The sequence below is a fragment of the Penicillium canariense genome (genome assembly GCF_028826845.1).
Source record: "Penicillium canariense strain IBT 26290 chromosome Unknown utg000004l_segment0_segment0, whole genome shotgun sequence".
Lineage (NCBI taxonomy): Eukaryota > Fungi > Ascomycota > Eurotiomycetes > Eurotiales > Aspergillaceae > Penicillium > Penicillium canariense.
In genome coordinates, this window is record NW_026622731.1 from 682,158 (window position 1) to 697,969 (window position 15,812).

General features: G+C 53.8%; 9 protein-coding genes across 9 annotated transcripts; 3 read left to right on the top strand and 6 right to left on the bottom strand.

Annotated features, from left to right (window-relative positions):
* Positions 1 to 307: 307 nt before the first annotated feature.
* N7482_006583 (60S ribosomal protein eL43) lies at positions 308 to 936 on the bottom strand (the record flags this gene model as incomplete). The annotated part of the gene is made up of 4 exons (XM_056688708.1): positions 308 to 371; positions 502 to 666; positions 817 to 847; positions 918 to 936. The coding sequence occupies 4 exons, from the start codon at positions 934 to 936 to the stop codon at positions 308 to 310; spliced, it is 279 nt and encodes a 92-aa protein (XP_056541137.1).
* Positions 937 to 1,666: 730 nt separating this feature from the next.
* Positions 1,667 to 3,152, top strand: N7482_006584 (saccharopine dehydrogenase family protein; the record flags this gene model as incomplete). The annotated part of the gene is made up of 5 exons (XM_056688709.1): positions 1,667 to 1,856; positions 1,937 to 2,084; positions 2,137 to 2,209; positions 2,265 to 2,389; positions 2,444 to 3,152. The coding sequence occupies 5 exons, from the start codon at positions 1,667 to 1,669 to the stop codon at positions 3,150 to 3,152; spliced, it is 1,245 nt and encodes a 414-aa protein (XP_056541138.1).
* A 232-nt stretch (positions 3,153 to 3,384) lies between these two features.
* Positions 3,385 to 4,780, bottom strand: N7482_006585 (alpha/beta fold hydrolase; the record flags this gene model as incomplete). The annotated part of the gene is made up of 6 exons (XM_056688710.1): positions 3,385 to 3,600; positions 3,820 to 4,150; positions 4,206 to 4,315; positions 4,373 to 4,480; positions 4,544 to 4,596; positions 4,702 to 4,780. The coding sequence occupies 6 exons, from the start codon at positions 4,778 to 4,780 to the stop codon at positions 3,385 to 3,387; spliced, it is 897 nt and encodes a 298-aa protein (XP_056541139.1).
* A 458-nt stretch (positions 4,781 to 5,238) lies between these two features.
* Positions 5,239 to 6,401, bottom strand: N7482_006586 (pinin family protein; the record flags this gene model as incomplete). Its single annotated transcript, XM_056688711.1, has 2 exons — positions 5,239 to 5,808; positions 5,874 to 6,401. 2 exons carry the CDS (start codon positions 6,399 to 6,401, stop codon positions 5,239 to 5,241), a joined length of 1,098 nt encoding a protein of 365 aa, XP_056541140.1.
* A 310-nt stretch (positions 6,402 to 6,711) lies between these two features.
* N7482_006587 (PHF5 family protein) lies at positions 6,712 to 7,038 on the top strand (the record flags this gene model as incomplete). Its single annotated transcript, XM_056688712.1, has 1 exon — positions 6,712 to 7,038. The coding sequence occupies one exon, from the start codon at positions 6,712 to 6,714 to the stop codon at positions 7,036 to 7,038; it is 327 nt and encodes a 108-aa protein (XP_056541141.1).
* A 244-nt stretch (positions 7,039 to 7,282) lies between these two features.
* On the bottom strand, positions 7,283 to 8,562 carry N7482_006588 (twinfilin; the record flags this gene model as incomplete). Its single annotated transcript, XM_056688713.1, has 3 exons — positions 7,283 to 7,399; positions 7,456 to 8,450; positions 8,544 to 8,562. The coding sequence occupies 3 exons, from the start codon at positions 8,560 to 8,562 to the stop codon at positions 7,283 to 7,285; spliced, it is 1,131 nt and encodes a 376-aa protein (XP_056541142.1).
* A 543-nt stretch (positions 8,563 to 9,105) lies between these two features.
* On the bottom strand, positions 9,106 to 10,262 carry N7482_006589 (putative succinate:fumarate antiporter (Acr1); the record flags this gene model as incomplete). Its single annotated transcript, XM_056688714.1, has 4 exons — positions 9,106 to 9,719; positions 9,791 to 10,004; positions 10,051 to 10,148; positions 10,208 to 10,262. 4 exons carry the CDS (start codon positions 10,260 to 10,262, stop codon positions 9,106 to 9,108), a joined length of 981 nt encoding a protein of 326 aa, XP_056541143.1.
* Positions 10,263 to 11,921: 1,659 nt separating this feature from the next.
* Positions 11,922 to 13,258, top strand: N7482_006590 (uncharacterized protein; the record flags this gene model as incomplete). Its single annotated transcript, XM_056688715.1, has 2 exons — positions 11,922 to 12,691; positions 12,760 to 13,258. 2 exons carry the CDS (start codon positions 11,922 to 11,924, stop codon positions 13,256 to 13,258), a joined length of 1,269 nt encoding a protein of 422 aa, XP_056541144.1.
* Positions 13,259 to 13,754: 496 nt separating this feature from the next.
* On the bottom strand, positions 13,755 to 15,151 carry pex26 (the record flags this gene model as incomplete). Its single annotated transcript, XM_056688716.1, has 2 exons — positions 13,755 to 14,634; positions 14,703 to 15,151. 2 exons carry the CDS (start codon positions 15,149 to 15,151, stop codon positions 13,755 to 13,757), a joined length of 1,329 nt encoding a protein of 442 aa, XP_056541145.1.
* Between the last annotated feature and the right edge of the window lie 661 nt (positions 15,152 to 15,812).

Here is a 15,812-nt window from a genome sequence, read left to right on the forward strand (position 1 = left end):
AGTGACTGCCCGATGCCTGCATAGAATGGTTGACGCCCGTAAGCCGAACCCTGCAAGAAAACTGCGGTTGGCTGGCACGGAAGGTCGAATCAGGACGGTCGGGGCAATCGATTTCGGCATCATGATGCAATGCAATGGTCTGTGGGAAACTATTCTGTCGGCTGTGGGCCAGCATGGGAGGGTAATCCCACCGTTTACGTAGAAGTCCGTGGGGAAACGAGGATGCAAAATCTTTTATGATTCCGAAGTTTTCATTTTTGGTATTCAGACGTAGCCGTAAAGAGAAAGGAAACCATATTCATCGCACTTAGATCTCAACGATCTCACGGAGACGACGGATGGTCGAGCGGGTAGCGGCGGCGGCAGGGGTCCTGTAAATTGTACCTTCAGTCAGCGTCTGTGATCACAGCATCCTCGAGTCGACAATGCCTCCATCTCGATTCGACCCCCATCCCCTCTTCCCAGTCGAGCTCGATTTTTTGGGGTTCGGATGCGACTTACGAGACGGTGTAGGCACCACCGGCGACGGTCTTGTTGCAGCCCTTGCACTCCCAGATGCCAACAGCCTTGCGCTTCACGGTGTTCTTGCCGCAGAAGGTGCAGATGTAACGGGCGTGCTGCGAAACTTCGGCCTTCTTGACCTGCTTACGCAGAGAGGCACCGTATCTGTTGAAAAGAGAAATCTTGATCAATATCGCGTCTTTTGGTTCGGGTTCGCCGGTTCCCGTTCGGTAAAACACAGTCGTTCGATGCGTCGAAGTGATCACGGTCGTCCGAGTGTTGTGGGCGAGGGAGGGTTATGGGTGTTGAGCATACCTGACACCGTACTTTCCGGTGATACCGACCTCTGAGGGAAAGTTAGCAACGGGATATTAAAAGGATAAAGGGCAGTGATCGATTCAGGAGGTTCAACATACTCTTGGTGCGCTTGGTCATCTTGGCTGTATGGCGGCTGTTGAGCGTGAAGATGGATAGCGAAGGGATCGAAAAGCGGCTTTAGAAGAGTGGTTGTGGGTGGGCTCGCTTAGGGCTCGGGGCCTTGGCTGAGTGTGGTCACCTGACTGGGTGAGGTAATGGAGGGCAGGGCGGTGAGTTGGTGACCTTCCTTTCTGCTTATGTCATTTGTGATCACGTGCATGCACGGGGCACATCCTGCATCAGCCAAGGCGGGTCCTCTCGGTGCTTGGCCCTGCAGTTGATGTGGTGAGCAGTACTGATTGGGGGACAGACAGTATAGTACAGATGGGTCAGATAATCTCATGTCAGTATATGGAATACAGAGGTAGTTTGTCTACGCAGTTTCCCCCTTCAATTTCATATACGTCTAGTATACTTCCTCTACCTCCACACTATGGTGCAAATCCAATGAATCCAGCACGAGCCACCCGTCGGCGAGACTTAACTATCCGGTCACGTGGGAGCTCCCGCAGCTCGATCAACATCTTGACGACATTTCCAGCTTGACCAGCAAGCTATCTCCGCGGTGTAACCTAGCGAGAATCCCTAAGCACGGCCTAACATCCTTAGCAATCCTTTCTCTGCCCGCAAATCCCCTTCTACCTTCCTCAACCTGCTTAAATCATCGGGCCGAGGAGCTTGTGATCATACCGAGAGCTCCCCCTGCGAAGATACTATCTGCGCAAACAGCACATTCCAGCCCAGCACCATGGCTTCCAGCAGGCAGTATGACCTGGTCCTTTTAGGTCCCACCGGCTACACTGGCCGTTTTTGTGCAGAGCACATTGTGAAAAACCATCCCACTGATCTCAAATGGGCTATCGCGGGCCGTTCGCCACAGAAGATCGAGCCTATCGCTGAGGAGCTGAAGCAGCTTAACTCGGATCGCGTCCAGCCAGGTATGGAGCAGCAGCAGCTTCCCCTTCAGTTTAATGCCCCTCTGTCCTTGGGCTTTCGCTGACCTGGGGCCGTTTCATAGACGTCATTGCTGTCCAGCTCAACTCCACCGAGTTGAACGAGCTGGCGCAGAAGACTAAGCTCATCATTAACTGCATTGGCCCCTACCACCTGTACTCCACTCCGGTGGTCGAAGCTTGTGCTACCCATGGAACGCACTACGTGGATGCGTAAGTCAATGTATTCTAACAGCTGTGAGGGACGTTCATTGATCATTGGCAGGACCGGAGAGACTCCGTGGGTCAAGCTAATTATTGACAAGTACCACGAGAAGGCAAAGAGCAACGGCGCAATTGTGAGGATGCTGAATGTTGTGTATTCCCACTGATACATGTGCTGATTACAACAAGATCATCCCTTCGGTTGGAGTCGAGAGTGCCCCAGCGGACATGCTGGCCTGGGCTCTTGTCAAGCACGTCCGGGAAGAACTCGCATCCCAGACGAAAGAGATCGACTGCTGCATCAAGGAGATGAAGTAAGGTCCATCAACCCCAAAATAATGCCCCATTTTCTGATCAAAGGAGCACAGGTCCTCCGGCGCCAGCGGTGGCACTCTCAACACCATCTTGAGCATCTTCGACTGGCTCCCCTCCTCCGAGCTGATGAAGTCCATGACCCCCTTCTCCCTGGCAGCATCCACGCCGCCAAAGGATATCCCTGGCGACTCCATCCTTGCAAAGCTCTTTGGCGCGCGCACCATCCGGGACCTGGGCACTGTGACTACCGCCCCATCCGGCATCGCGGACATCACGATCGTGCATCGCAGCAGCACCCTGATGCCCGAGCTATACGGCAAGCGCTTCTACTTCCGCCAGTTCCTGCACGTGCGTAACGCTCTCATCGGCGTCATCGTGCACCTCGGTCTCATCGTCGGTATCTCGCTGCTGATGCTCCCGCCTATCCGCGCCCTAGTTCGCAGGTTCGTTTTCACGCCTGGGCAAGGTCCTACTATGGAGGCCTCGAAGAATGACCGCCTCGAGTACCATGCCGTTGCAACGGCCGATCAAGAAGCCCCTGTTCCCAAGCGCGTCTTTGGCAAGTTTACTTACGAGGGTAGCATGTACGTTCTCACCGGCCTGCTCTTGGCCGAGGCTGCGATGGTCATTCTCAAGGAGGAGGAGAAGGTGAAGAAGGTCTCGCGTGGTGGTATTGTGACATCGGCAACCCTGGGCCAAGACTTTGTCGATCGCATTGAAAATGTCGGGTGTCACATCGATACCAAAACCTTCCAGTATTAAAAAGTCTGCGTGCATGTCAAAACCTGGCTTTCCTGTCTAGTGAAGCGCCTGCAATCAGTGGCTTCTCGCGGTATTCTTTTCTTATGTTCGGTGATGACACGCTCTGTTCCCCTTTTACGCTCTGATGAATCCCAATGTGCATTTTCGTAATGAAATTTACGCAAAGATGATTTCGGCTCAAATATGGCTCCTAGCTACCCTTAGCATGTGAAATGAATCCTATGGACATCCATTAAAGCTTCCCGGAGCGTCCATCCGCACACACGACATCCTTCAACCAGGTCGAAATGATGGTGTTTACCTCCTCGGGCTTTTCCCACAACGCCCAGTGCGAAGCGTTCACCTGTTTCAGGGTCAAGTTGGGAAGGTGCTTAGCCATGGATTTGCCCAGGTGAGGCGGGAGAGCTTGGTCCTTCAGGGCTTGGATGAAAAGCACGGGAATGGTGATCTTGCGGTCGAGAATCGCCAGTTCATCTTCATAGTTGACTTTGCGGGTTCGGTACCAATTCACTATCACCCATTAGCTGGACATCTATCGAAAAGCAGAATAGGCGATGACGTACGTGGTCCATGAACGCCATTTCTAGAGAACTCGGTCGAATAGTAGTCCAATTCCTTGATATAATCAATGTCTTTCCTTGTTAATTAGACGTGCACAAGAACTTACTTCCTCGCTCAATAGCCGCGACGGCTTCAAAGCTGACACCTTATCCAACAGCACGCCCTTCTCAGCATCAAACCCCACCTCGCCCTTCTCCGTGCGCCCACCGTAAAGCGCACAGAGGAACTGCCTAATGTCTGTCTTGGAATGAATAACCTTCTCAAGGTCGCCGCTAGCAAACTGCAGCTGATACGCAAAGTGCGGGGCAGCATTGCGCACGAGGTCCTCGAGTGGCAGATACTGTGGCTGGGGTCGTGCGTAAGGAACACAGACGGTGAAGAGGTGGCTGATCAGCTCCGGGTGCCAGAGGGCAATGCGATACGCGAGGCCAGCGCCCCTTATGTGATCATCAGCCGATGTGAGTTTCGTGGTGGTGAGGCCCGGTGTCTTACCAGTCATGACCGCCTAGGATGATTTTGGATTCCCCGAGATGAGAGGCGAGCAACTTCATGTCGTTAGCGCAGCGTTTGTGCGAATAATATACGAAGTCATCAGGCGCTTCCTAGTACTTCGTTAGCTATGTTCTCTGAATGCTTGAATCTCAGTTCGATTTGCCCACCGTTCGGCCATAGCCGAGGCAGTCTGGCGCGACGACCCTCAATCCCAAGTCAACCAGCATGGGAATTTGGTAGCGCCATCCCATTGAGATGTCTGGGAAGCCATGGATCTAGTAACGGAGTCAGCAAAGAGGACGCTTTTAATAAAGTCCCAAAGGTGGTATGCGGCTCACTAGGAAGATCGTAGCTCGATATTTGCCTGACTGGGGTTGACTGAGGAGATAGCCTGTACAAAACGAATGTGCTGTCAGATGCTGCAATGGCTTTCCCAAATTTCCCATTACCAGGTTCTCGTGGTCGGATTGAAAGGTTTTCAGGCAGGCAGACGTACTGTATTTATGGCCGTTCAGCGTCGCCGATTGGTACTGGATGCGAGCATCACCAGAGACACAGATCTTATCAACCGGCATGGTGGCGCTCCGTGGCAACAATTATCTTTGGCTCTTAGTGGTCGTCAAGAACAATATGTGAGCTTAGAGTTGGCTGGTTCAGCTAGAATGACGGTGCGCTGATATGGTAAGGAACTGATATATATCCAGGCCTAGACCCGCCAGTCATCACATAAAACAGTATAGATGAAAATCAAATGATGAAAGGAACTAGCTAGCTTCCTTGATGAAGAATCAGAAACAAAGACAACTAGCTTAGTTATCAGATGGCGAGATGATTCATGATCCAATGTTCACAATAGAACCCCTCTTTGACGGGTTGTGGCAGACCGAGGGCCCCTCTCTGGGCGATCGGCATACCTCGGCTGAAGAGAGGTGCAGCTCCCACGGCATAGCATGTCAATAGATGGAGAGGAAAGTCACAGTATGAGCAGGTATTAATGTCATATCATGAAATAAAATAAATAATATACGGATCGCTAGTAAATCACGGTATCCTCGTTATCTTCCATCATTTCACCGCCATCATCGTCGTGGTGGCCCCGGTGAGCATCCTTCGGATCAGCAGCATCGTCCTCGCTGGTAGGTACTGTGTCGGTTTTAGTGGGCTCAGAGCTTAGCTCTTGACGAGGATATGCATCTGTTTTCACTTGAGTCTCCTCGGGCTCTTTTGCAATTGCCGCAGGCTCTGGGGCCGAGGGTTGCGCCGAGGCGAGCTCAGCCTGCTGCTGTGCTCCATCTGAGTCTCCCTGAGGTCCGGCCGATTCCTGCGATATTGGGTCTATTTTCTCGACCACGAAGGCCTCGGGTGGATATCGGGCATCAAATTCGGCAATTTCCCGAATAACTGTCGCTTCGGCTTCCTCGATTTGTTCCTGTATCACCGCTTCATCACCAGCTCGTAACTGCCACGGCTTATAGAACTGCACGACACTGGAGTTAGCCATTGAATCTAGATGGTAAGGGCGGGCGTAACGAACTAAGACTGGTTCTGCTCGGGTCTTCAGGAAATGCGCCGCGGCAGTCAAGTTCGAATGCCGAGTCTGCAGCTGTAAAGCGCACATTGTCAGCTATGCTTGGTAATGCGAAGAGCAAGCGGTGATAAGCAACATACAGCCTCCCGTTCGTAGAATGGCTGCTCTTTCCTCCGAATCAGAGCGCGACGTTCTTTCCGACGCTTCTTCAGCCCATCATACTCATCAGCCTGAGACTTCAGCTTATCCTGCTGCCGCTTCTCAATATCAGCACGCCGCTTCTGCGCCGCCGAGGTGGAGCTCTGCGAGAGTGTGCCCAGCAGCGCGCCGAACAGCCGCTGCCCCCGCTTGCGGTCCTCTTCGCGGCCTTGCCTGGGAGGCCTTCGTTCAGCTGCTGGCGCCGGTGGCGAATGCCGCTGTCGCTGGGCATGCGGGGAGATATCGCCTTGCGAACTTAGGCGGCGCCGCTTTGTTTCGTGCTCCGATACCGAGGATTGTCTTCGTTTCGCGGAAACCTCAGGCGATTGGCGTTCATGATCCTGCTCTGGCACGGCAACTGCCGATGCGAGGGTCCTGCAAATGAAGAAAAGTCTAGTGTCAGCGCAAAAGCTCAAGCGCGGGTTCGCGTTGACGCTGGCGTCGGAAAAGTCGCCGTACCCTTCAGACATATTGGACCGAGAGACGGGGGTATCCCCGGATGAGTGATTGACGGTGGCAAAGAGACTTCCAGAAGCGAAACCCAGTCCTATTTATCAGCAATCTAGCCTGATTCCCGGACACACTTGACTCGACTCAGCAGTGGACACGAGCAAGTAGCTCAGAGCCGGGTATTACTGGGGGCACGTGCACGGACCCGTCCTTCTGCCGGCTTCTTTTCCTCTCTAGCTACTCCGTACTTGCCATTCACCACACCTCTTCTCCTCAGGCCAGGAGCTCCTCTCAACCTCACACTCACCTAACTCTATCCTCTCATCCATCATGTCTCGCCATCACCCCGATCTCGTTATGTGCCGCAAGCAGCCCGGCATCTCCATCGGCCGCCTCTGCGATAAGTGCGACGGCAAATGCCCCGTGTGCGATTCCTATGTGCGCCCGACTACCCTAGTGCGGATCTGCGACGAGTGCTCCTTTGGCAACTACCAGAACAAGTGCGTTGTCTGTGGTGGCGAGGGCATCAGCGACGCCTTCTACTGCTTCGAATGCACGCGTCTAGAGAAGGACCGCGACGGGTGTCCGAAGATTATCAATCTCGGAAGTTCAAGGACAGATCTATTTTACCAAAAGAAAAGTTTCCGAAATCATTGATCAAGGCTTGCGCCCTCTCCCTCCGTGGCCAGCTTGGTGCTTTTCTCTGCATCAAGGGGGAGGCGAGGTATGCGCGGGCCTCGCGGGTCTTACGAGATTTCAAGCTTATGGCTTGAGAGGTGGCATTTACACACCCGACCAAGAAGGACGAGCGAGATTCAATTCATCAAGATTGGCAGGCTATATAACGCCACTACAAATACGTGTGTGTGTGTACCCGGGACGGTCTCGTCATCGTCGTGATTTACCGGCCTGGACGTCTAGGGCGAGCAAATCCCCGCGCAGGACCCTGATCCTGTGCCGGGTGCACCTCTTCCCTCAGCCGGTCTCCAGTGATCTCGTCTGGCCCCGACGCCTCGATCTGTCATCCACGAGCGTTAGCACCTCCCTTTGCAAATGGTCCACGGGACTCCGTACCTTTTTCGTGATCTTGAGTCCTTCCCCTTCAGCAATCGTGAGGGCATTCCTCCGCGAGCTTGCATGCAGCATGCGCTCCTTAATCGACGATCCAGTGGGACAAGTGTACACGAACACCACCACGTCCGAGCCGGGATAGTGATAGAAGGAATACCGGGGCGACGAGGAAGAGATGTAGGTGGCAACGGAGTCGGCTTGGACACCAGACTGGGTGTCGGCAAGCGTAATCGTCTCCGTGGGGATATCAACGGTCTGCATCATAATTCCAACATTAGCTCTGCAAATGAAACATTTTCCTCCATGTCCCGTCGAATCCATGTAGACTCGTAGCCAGCAAAGTAAGAGGGCGAGTTTCCATACCAGTTGTACGAGGCCTCCGTCTTGCAGTTCCTTCAAAGCCGCCTTCGCGGCGTCATCAACCGGCATAGACACTCTCATGCCGGATCCCGTGCCAGGCCCGAATGTGCCTCCGATGCCGATATCTCGCTGCGGCGTGCCGCTGCGGGCCTCCGCCTCTGCCCTGCGAACCTTTTCGAGCTCACGCTCCTTGTCGCCCATGAGGGCTTCACGGCCAACACCAGCCTTATCGCCATCGCGCTCGAGCCAAGCATCCTGGCCTACAATCTCGTCCTCTTCCGTGGCGAACACCGTGTCGTCGAACTTCTCGGTTCCAAGCTCCCGGACCAACGTTGAGCGGGTCGAGGCAAACAGCATTTTGGGGCGTACGGGGGCATTGGATGGAATATAGGTCAAGGCGACGAGGGTGGTCTTGGTTGGGAGTGGGCGGCGGAGCAGGAGATAGATCGGCGTCTTGGGCTGTAGGATAGGAGAGACCTGAGATAGCGAGGCGAAGAATGCATCTGGGCCGGAGGAAGAGCCAGAAAAGGGAATTGAATCGAGCGGAGTCAGGCGCTCTCCTGTGATGGTTACCGGAAGACAGAAAATCGAGTTATCGGAGCTGAAACGACTGAATGCATCCTGAAGCTCCGAGGAGACTGGGGCCGTTGTGGTTAGCTTAGAACTTGGAAGAAATCACCAATGGGTGGGATGAAATGGGAGGATAATAGATGGGAGTCTCCTGGACGTACCCGAGATTCCCGACTGCATGATGGTGTACAATCCTGGGCCTTGTGCTTGCTTGGTCGAGTGGTTGTTTACGGAGAGAGGGGAAGCGGTGAATGAGGGGGGGAGGGGCTGGCCTGGTGGGTGCTCAGCGGCCACTCCGTCCTTCTATCTGCTCTTCCGTGCCAGATGTCGTCGATACAAGACCAACAGAGCACGACAACTTCGTCAAGAAAGTGTCAACCTGATGATTCAAGATTCTGGAGATTCTAGCCACTGGCATGCCTGGCCCTCTGTCTCATGCTACTCTTGCCCGAAACAGGTGATCTACAGGAAGCCAGCCCACTCTACTGCATCCGAATCTCAGAACAGACTGATCCAACAATGTGGTTATACACAGAACTAAAGGAAAACAAATATGTACAGGAACCGTTCCGAACCCGCATGCATCTGAACGAAGTCCCTCGCAGGTATCCAAAACCCACGCTGGCAAAGACCCAAACAAAAAGACGAGGAAACGCAACGCCATGCTCGGAGATGGTATCACATGCTTCCCACAACCAACAAGCTCTGGCTCCCCTTTTCGGTTTACTCCCCAAATGAACCACCCACGAAGGCCCAGTTGGACTTCTCCAGCTTGCCCTTAAGGAACTCGTACACGGTGAACGTGACGGCCTGACCGGGCGCCACACGCATCACACGGGGGGTAATACCCTTGTAGAAGGCGCGGGTGCCCTCAGTCTTCCACATGTCCTTGGCAATCACCACGATGCGAGTCACGGCCGACTGGCCGGGCTCAGCGCGGGTCCTTTGGAGGCGGGTCTTGATGGTGTCGATCGGGGCGTTGGAGAAGGGGCCGACAGCGCCGGAGATGAGACCGATGAGGGTGGTTTGGTATGAGGGCAGCTGAGCGTCGGCGAACTCGGGCTGGGCCCGCTGGAGCGCGGCCTTGAGCTCAGTGTATGCGGTGAAGTTGGCCGCCTGGTTGGTTCCTTGTCGCAGAGCTGTGAGGGACACGCCGCGGTACAGCACGCTGAACCCTTCCTCGCGGATGATGGTGAAGAGGGCATGGGGAGCGCTGCGGTATTTGGGGGCATCGAGGGGATCGGCCAGACTGTGGTGTTGGGCTTGGAGACGAATCTTGACCACCTCCATGGGGTTGACGACGGCAACGGCTTCGGTCACACCGGCGGCGAGACCAGCTAGAAGGAACGAGTGAGCCAATGGATCCCAATCCCACAGGGAGACTTTTTGCGTTGGGGGGTTGACCTACCCAGGAACGTGGCCTTGCTGGTGACATTGCCAGTCTCCTTATCGGCGAGAGCAGCCTTGTACGACTCGTAGGAGGTGAACCGGATGGCCATCTTGGGGATGATACCTCCCAGCACGGCACCCAAACCCTTGTATAGACCCAGGGCTGTCTCCTTGCGCACGATCTCTGCACCTGTAGCGACGAACCCACGGGCCTTCACCTGTTCCACCCCAAGCTGGTCAGCGATAGCATTGAGGAATCACGCGCGTGGTAGGACTTACTCCGGGGGCAGTCGCTCTCCGGGAGAGCTGCATTCGGACCTTAATCGTATCCAGAGGGTGACACACGAGAGCCTCCATCATACCGGCACCACCACCCGCTATAGCACCCAGGTTAGCACCGGTTCCCAAGCTCTCCAGTAGTGAGGGTGAGGCCTACCGATCAGGTTTACCGCGGGCGAGGCCCTCTTGTTCTGCACATTTTTGGCGGACATGATGTCAATCCAACAATTAGATGTAGCTTGCAAACTGCAGCCAGTTCATGCAAAGCCAATGGACAGGATGAAAGATGTCCCAGAAAGTTTTGGCTTCGCGACCAACAAAAAGGAGATCAATTGCCGCAGCGGACAGACTGGGCCCAATTGGACGTTGCGGGAATCCGAAATGCGGAGGGAGTCGGAAGTATACAATCCCGGGAAGAAGCCGATGCCGAAGTTGGGGACAGTAATCAGTAACTCGGCTGAAGTGTTCACAGTGCAGTGTAACGAGAGTAGTCAATGAGTGAAGATCTGAATCTCTCTCTCTCTCTGTCTTAAGAAGCGACCCGGGGAAATTCAGCTCGGCTCAAGTGGCGGTTCCCAAAACCTTGCGGGCAGCTATGACGGAGAAGCGGAGGGAGCTGGACGAGCGGAAGCGTATAGTTCTTTGCCGCTGGCACGGATTTGGCGCAACACACACAGGGGACTGAGGGATCTCGCGCAACAAGGAGAAACAGAATAAATAAAACGAAAATCACCGAGGCGATTCAGTGATCTTATAATTTCGAGGCGGTGGTTCTGTTCCGACCAGCGCGCCAGTCCCATCCCGAGGCCTTCGGGAGGGCGGATGACTTTGCACGGGCTACGGCACTGCCATGGATCCCCCAGATCGCCCACTGATCTGACTTCACATGCAGGCCTTTATTTTCTCGGTGGCACGTCATAGGTAGAGCTTAAACAAGTACGAACACTTCCCTCTTGCCAGAATGGCTATTACTTCCAGTCTACGGAGTCCAGTTTGAACAGCGCTTCCCTCCGGCTAGGGGTGCCCCGGCCGGGGCGCTGAGTTGCGCGACCAGCGATAGGAAACCGCAGGCTTAATGTCCGCAAATCGCAGCGAGTTCCGCTCGAACAGCGGTTCTTGCCCGGGACATTTCGGACCCGCTGCCGAGCTCCCCTCAGCCGAGGTTCTTTTTCGCGGAGTACGACACCCTCGAACCGTTGGAACCTGTTGACCCGTTTGGTTGAGACCTTGGTGGCTCATGTCATCTGATACGAAAAGTCCGGGGTCGCTGCTTGCAGGCATGCAAGCGTTCGGGGCGAATTCGCCGGGTTCTCGCGGTTGAATGTTTTACCCACTTTTTAGGCGGAGTCGAGAGAGTCGTGCCGTGGATTCTAGTTCTGCAGTAGCACCCCCGATGTCTCTCATCATGCTCCAGGCACCGAGCAGTGAAAGGGGGCGAAAGGGGGTGAAAGGGGTTCCTGACAGGCGCTGGACTTGCATCATCCACACGTGCGCTACACGCTTCGCTGCCCCAGGCCTCCCCCGACTCTCGGCCTGATCCCGTCGGGTACCCGATTTCGGCGTTCCAGCCCGTTTGGCACGGACCGAGCGTAGGGTTCGGTATATCTATATCGTTCTGAAGTATAGCTTGTGTTGGAAGCCTATAACGAGATGCTGTTGCTGGACTGATCGTAGATGCTGTAGATGCGACGCTGCGGTTGAAAGAACCGCCGCAATCAACTCCGCGATCATCGGACAAAATCCGATTGCGCGAGTTCTGCACCAACGTTCGCGAACTCACCGCTCAAACAGCCCTTGACAGACCGATGCAGATGCTTAAGACACTCCAAGCACGCCCGCTTTGTGCGTTGATGTCTTTCTAGAGAGCGAACATGGAGGACTCCACGGTCGCCGCAGACCCGGGGCCCCGCCGAACTGCAGACCGGTTGCTGGCAGCCGCCAAGCGGGTGTTGATGATGATCTTGCGCCAGTGGCTCCTGATCGGAATGGGGATTGCCTGTGTCCTAGCCTATTTCTTCCCCGATGTTGCTAAGACAGATGGCGGGGTGATTCGAAGTGAATACACCGTGCTGTACGGGGTGATCGCCATCATCTTCCTCATCTCTGGACTCAGTATTCCACGGCAGAAGCTGTTCAAACAGTTTCTGAACTGGCGGCTGCATGTTCTGGTCCAGGTGATATCTTTCCTGTTGATCCCAGCAGTGGTCCTGGCAGTGGTGCACATCATTTTGGTAGCCGATCCAGCGGGGTATATCGATCGCGCCGTGTTGGCTGGTTATATCCTCACCGCGTGTATCCCGACCACTATTGCCTCAAATGTGGTCATGACGAGGGCCGCAGGTGGTGACGATGCAGCCGCGCTGGTGGAAGTCTTGCTGGCCAATGTTCTGGGACCCTTCATCACGGCGGTCTGGACGGTGACTCTGCTGCCCAAGTCAGCTGAGTTTGACATATGGAGATACGGCGGTGGGAGCTTGGGCAGCATGTATAAACATGTGTTTCAACAGCTAGGCCTAAGCGTGCTGCTTCCTCTGTTCGTGGGACAGTTGGTACGATGGACCTGGCCTGAACGCACAGCATGGGTGATGCAGAAGACGCGCCTGCCCAAACTGTCAAGTGTTTGCATGCTCTTGCTGATATGGTAGGTGCTCCACGTGGTAAACGTGGCAGGATCTCTGGAAATGAGCGTAGAACTGACTGGTGTCTTAGGACCACCTTCTCTTCCTGCTTTGCGACGGGGGCTCTGCAGAGCCTCTCTGCGCAAAGCATTATCTTCGTTGTGCTGTTCAACATCGCGCTGTATATTGCTCTTACAGTCATTTCGTTCTTCAGCTCACGCCCTCCGAAGTTCCTTCTAAATCATCGTTGGTTTGAATCGGTCTTGAAGTGTATGCCTCCTGAGGAAACAATCGCAGTTTGCTTCTGCTCCCCAGCGAAGAGTACTGCTCTAGGATTGCCACTGTTATATGCGATGTGGGCACCGGTTGACCTGTATACCAAGGCTAAAACATCAATACCGGTGTTGTTATACACCACCGAGCAGATTTGTGTGGCGCAATTCTTTGTCCAGTTGTTCCGTCGATGGCATGCTCAATTAGCCGAGAAACAGGATGTGGAGCATGGGAATCACCCAGATGAGGTCGAAGTGGATATGACGGAAAGACCGGCAGAGTGCCATGCTCGCGTGACTGAGAATGAGCGCCGATGATTGAGATCCCCACCAAAAGACTGAATGAGATGACTGGTATGAATTGATCGCAGGACTAGCTCGTCTGCGGCTGCTTTCGGTGGCTCCTTTTATCCGTGCAATCGAAGACTCTTCCCACCTTGTGCATGCACAAGTACCTGTATATTCAGGAAGTAACAAATATGACCATTATACTAGATGCTTGACTGTTTGGTCGATGAGCTATCCGTCCCAGGGGGGACCGTAGATGCCTATATTAATATTTGAAAATATTTGCAACTTGAGGAGAGAAGTGGCCCAGGCAAACGCATATCCATTCGGGAACGCCTGCGGAAAATCCGGTCTTTATGACAAAATACATAAATAGAGAAAAGAATCACAGCTGAAGGAACTGTATCCACATCAAGTTCTCGATGGCCAATTGGGCCGTATCCAAATCAGGACATAAAATGCACATGTAAATCATGCAATTTAGAGGGCAGCACAATAATAGAAATCCACATGGTGAGCATTTATCTCAGATATAGCTCACCTTCACACCCATCCCAACGGTACTCTTCACCTTCTGCCACGCAGAGCCCGTAATCCGGCGGACTCGTTCGCGCACATCCTGCCGGCTCATAGCCATCAGGATACCAATTACAAAGAGCAAAGTGCGCGCTATTGAGAGCGGGTTACCGGACACGCTCTCGATAATTTTCTTGAACAGATTGTGCAGCATGGTCGACACAGCCCGAGTTTGGCCCGTCCGAGATTCTGACTTGACCTGCTTCTTCGAGCCTTTGGAGCCTGACGATGAAAGCGCTGTTCTTGTGTTGGATTTACCGCTTGGTGACTTCTCTGACGATTTGGATCCCTTGCCCTTGTGAGAGCTGCGCGAGCTACCCTTTTCAATTCCGGAGTCGACATCACTAGTACTGCGCTTGTGGGCATTCGCTTGGGTCCGTGCAGCTGCGGCTGCTTCTTCCTCCGCTTGCCGACGCTCGTCATCCCGCTGGCGCTCAAGTTCGGCGTCTTTCTGGCGCTGTAGCTCGGCCGCACGCATTTCTCCTCGTTCCTTCTCTTCCTTCAACCCCTCCAGTGTTTGAATAAACAACTCTTTGCGCTCCTCATCCAGAACTTCGCTCAGGTTAATGAATTCATGAGCATATTCCCATTCTTCGTTCCGGGGAAGAACATGCAGAGTGAACAGCTCGATAATCCGTACGCGAGCGGCCAGGTCCTTCGGAGTATCAGTGCCATTAGCGGCAGAAATGCGGTGCTGCTGAAGCCCATCTGATGCATCGCGAAGGCGATCCGCGAGGTCTAGGTTTGGTTGCCCGTAGGATGACAGATAGGTCTCGAGACGTTGTTGGTTGAGCGACTGGGAGGAAGAGTGATTCAGAATTAAAGTAGCCCTGGAGAATCTAGTTAGCATTCGATTGCTTTGCGGGTCAAACCGACAAGATTCGAAACAATCACTGACAAGTTGTAGACCACCTCTGCGTCCACGGAACCTTCCCGGCCCCGATAGCCGACCTGCACAACGGTCTCCCAGATGCCGCCTTCGCGTACTTGGGTCGCGATCGCTTTCCATTCTCTCTGGCCAAATTGGTTCTTGCCCTCTTCTGCGCCGAGGTCTACTATTCCGCTGAGAAGCGTGATGTAGAGGTTCCACACCTTGATCCTCCACGTGCTGGGAGCAGTGGCGATCGGCGCGACCGCGGCGGAACAATCGCCATTGGTGAGCTGCTCATCTGGAGGTGTTGAGACGGTGATAATCGGCTGGAGAATAGCAAGCGATTCCGGCAGGCGTCGCGTGAGGTAAAGTTGGGAGGCTTTCTTGTAGGTCTTGGAGCAAAGCTTCGTGGGGGAGGCGGAGGCGGAGGACGGGGAGGAGAGTTGGGTGTGAGACAACGACATTCCGTCAGCCATTGCGTCCCAGGATCATGGGACGGGAGTCAACTAAGGCGGATTAAGGTTTATAAGGCGAGGACAGGAGGATAAGAGGCCATGGGAATGAGAACTGGAGATGAAGATGGAGATCGGGGAGAGCAGCTGCGGTCTGCGATCGGCTGTTGTTTTCCCTCGGCTCGCTCGAGTCCGGGGTTGGTCACGGGATCGCTTTCCGGGGGCGTGTGACGTTTGTGTGGCTTCCCCAACATGTGTCCATTAATTCTGCTAGGTATGGTACTTCTCTTGTTGGGAGAATTCCTTGTCTTCATATAGACAGTATTTGTCCTCAATTATTCTGTCTACTGCTGTTCATCAGGCCCTTGTAGACTGGCTTTCTCCAAGAGCGACAAGTTCCATGATAGGTGTTGTCAACGGCGGACCTGTGAATCGCCGCTTCGAGTTAGTTTTACCGTTTCAAGTTAAGCGCTCCTCTAATACAAACTGTTTTGAGATTGGTAGGAGGAAGTACTGTAGCCTTTGTCCTTAGTATGGAAGAAACGATTCTGTTCGTAGAAGCAGAGCTCTAAAAGGAGTAGACAGAAAGATAAAAATTACAAGGTCTATATTGTAGCTAGTGAAACTCAAAGGGGATTTCTTGCAAGCTTCAGCTAATAATGAAGATGGTTATTTTTTGATGCGA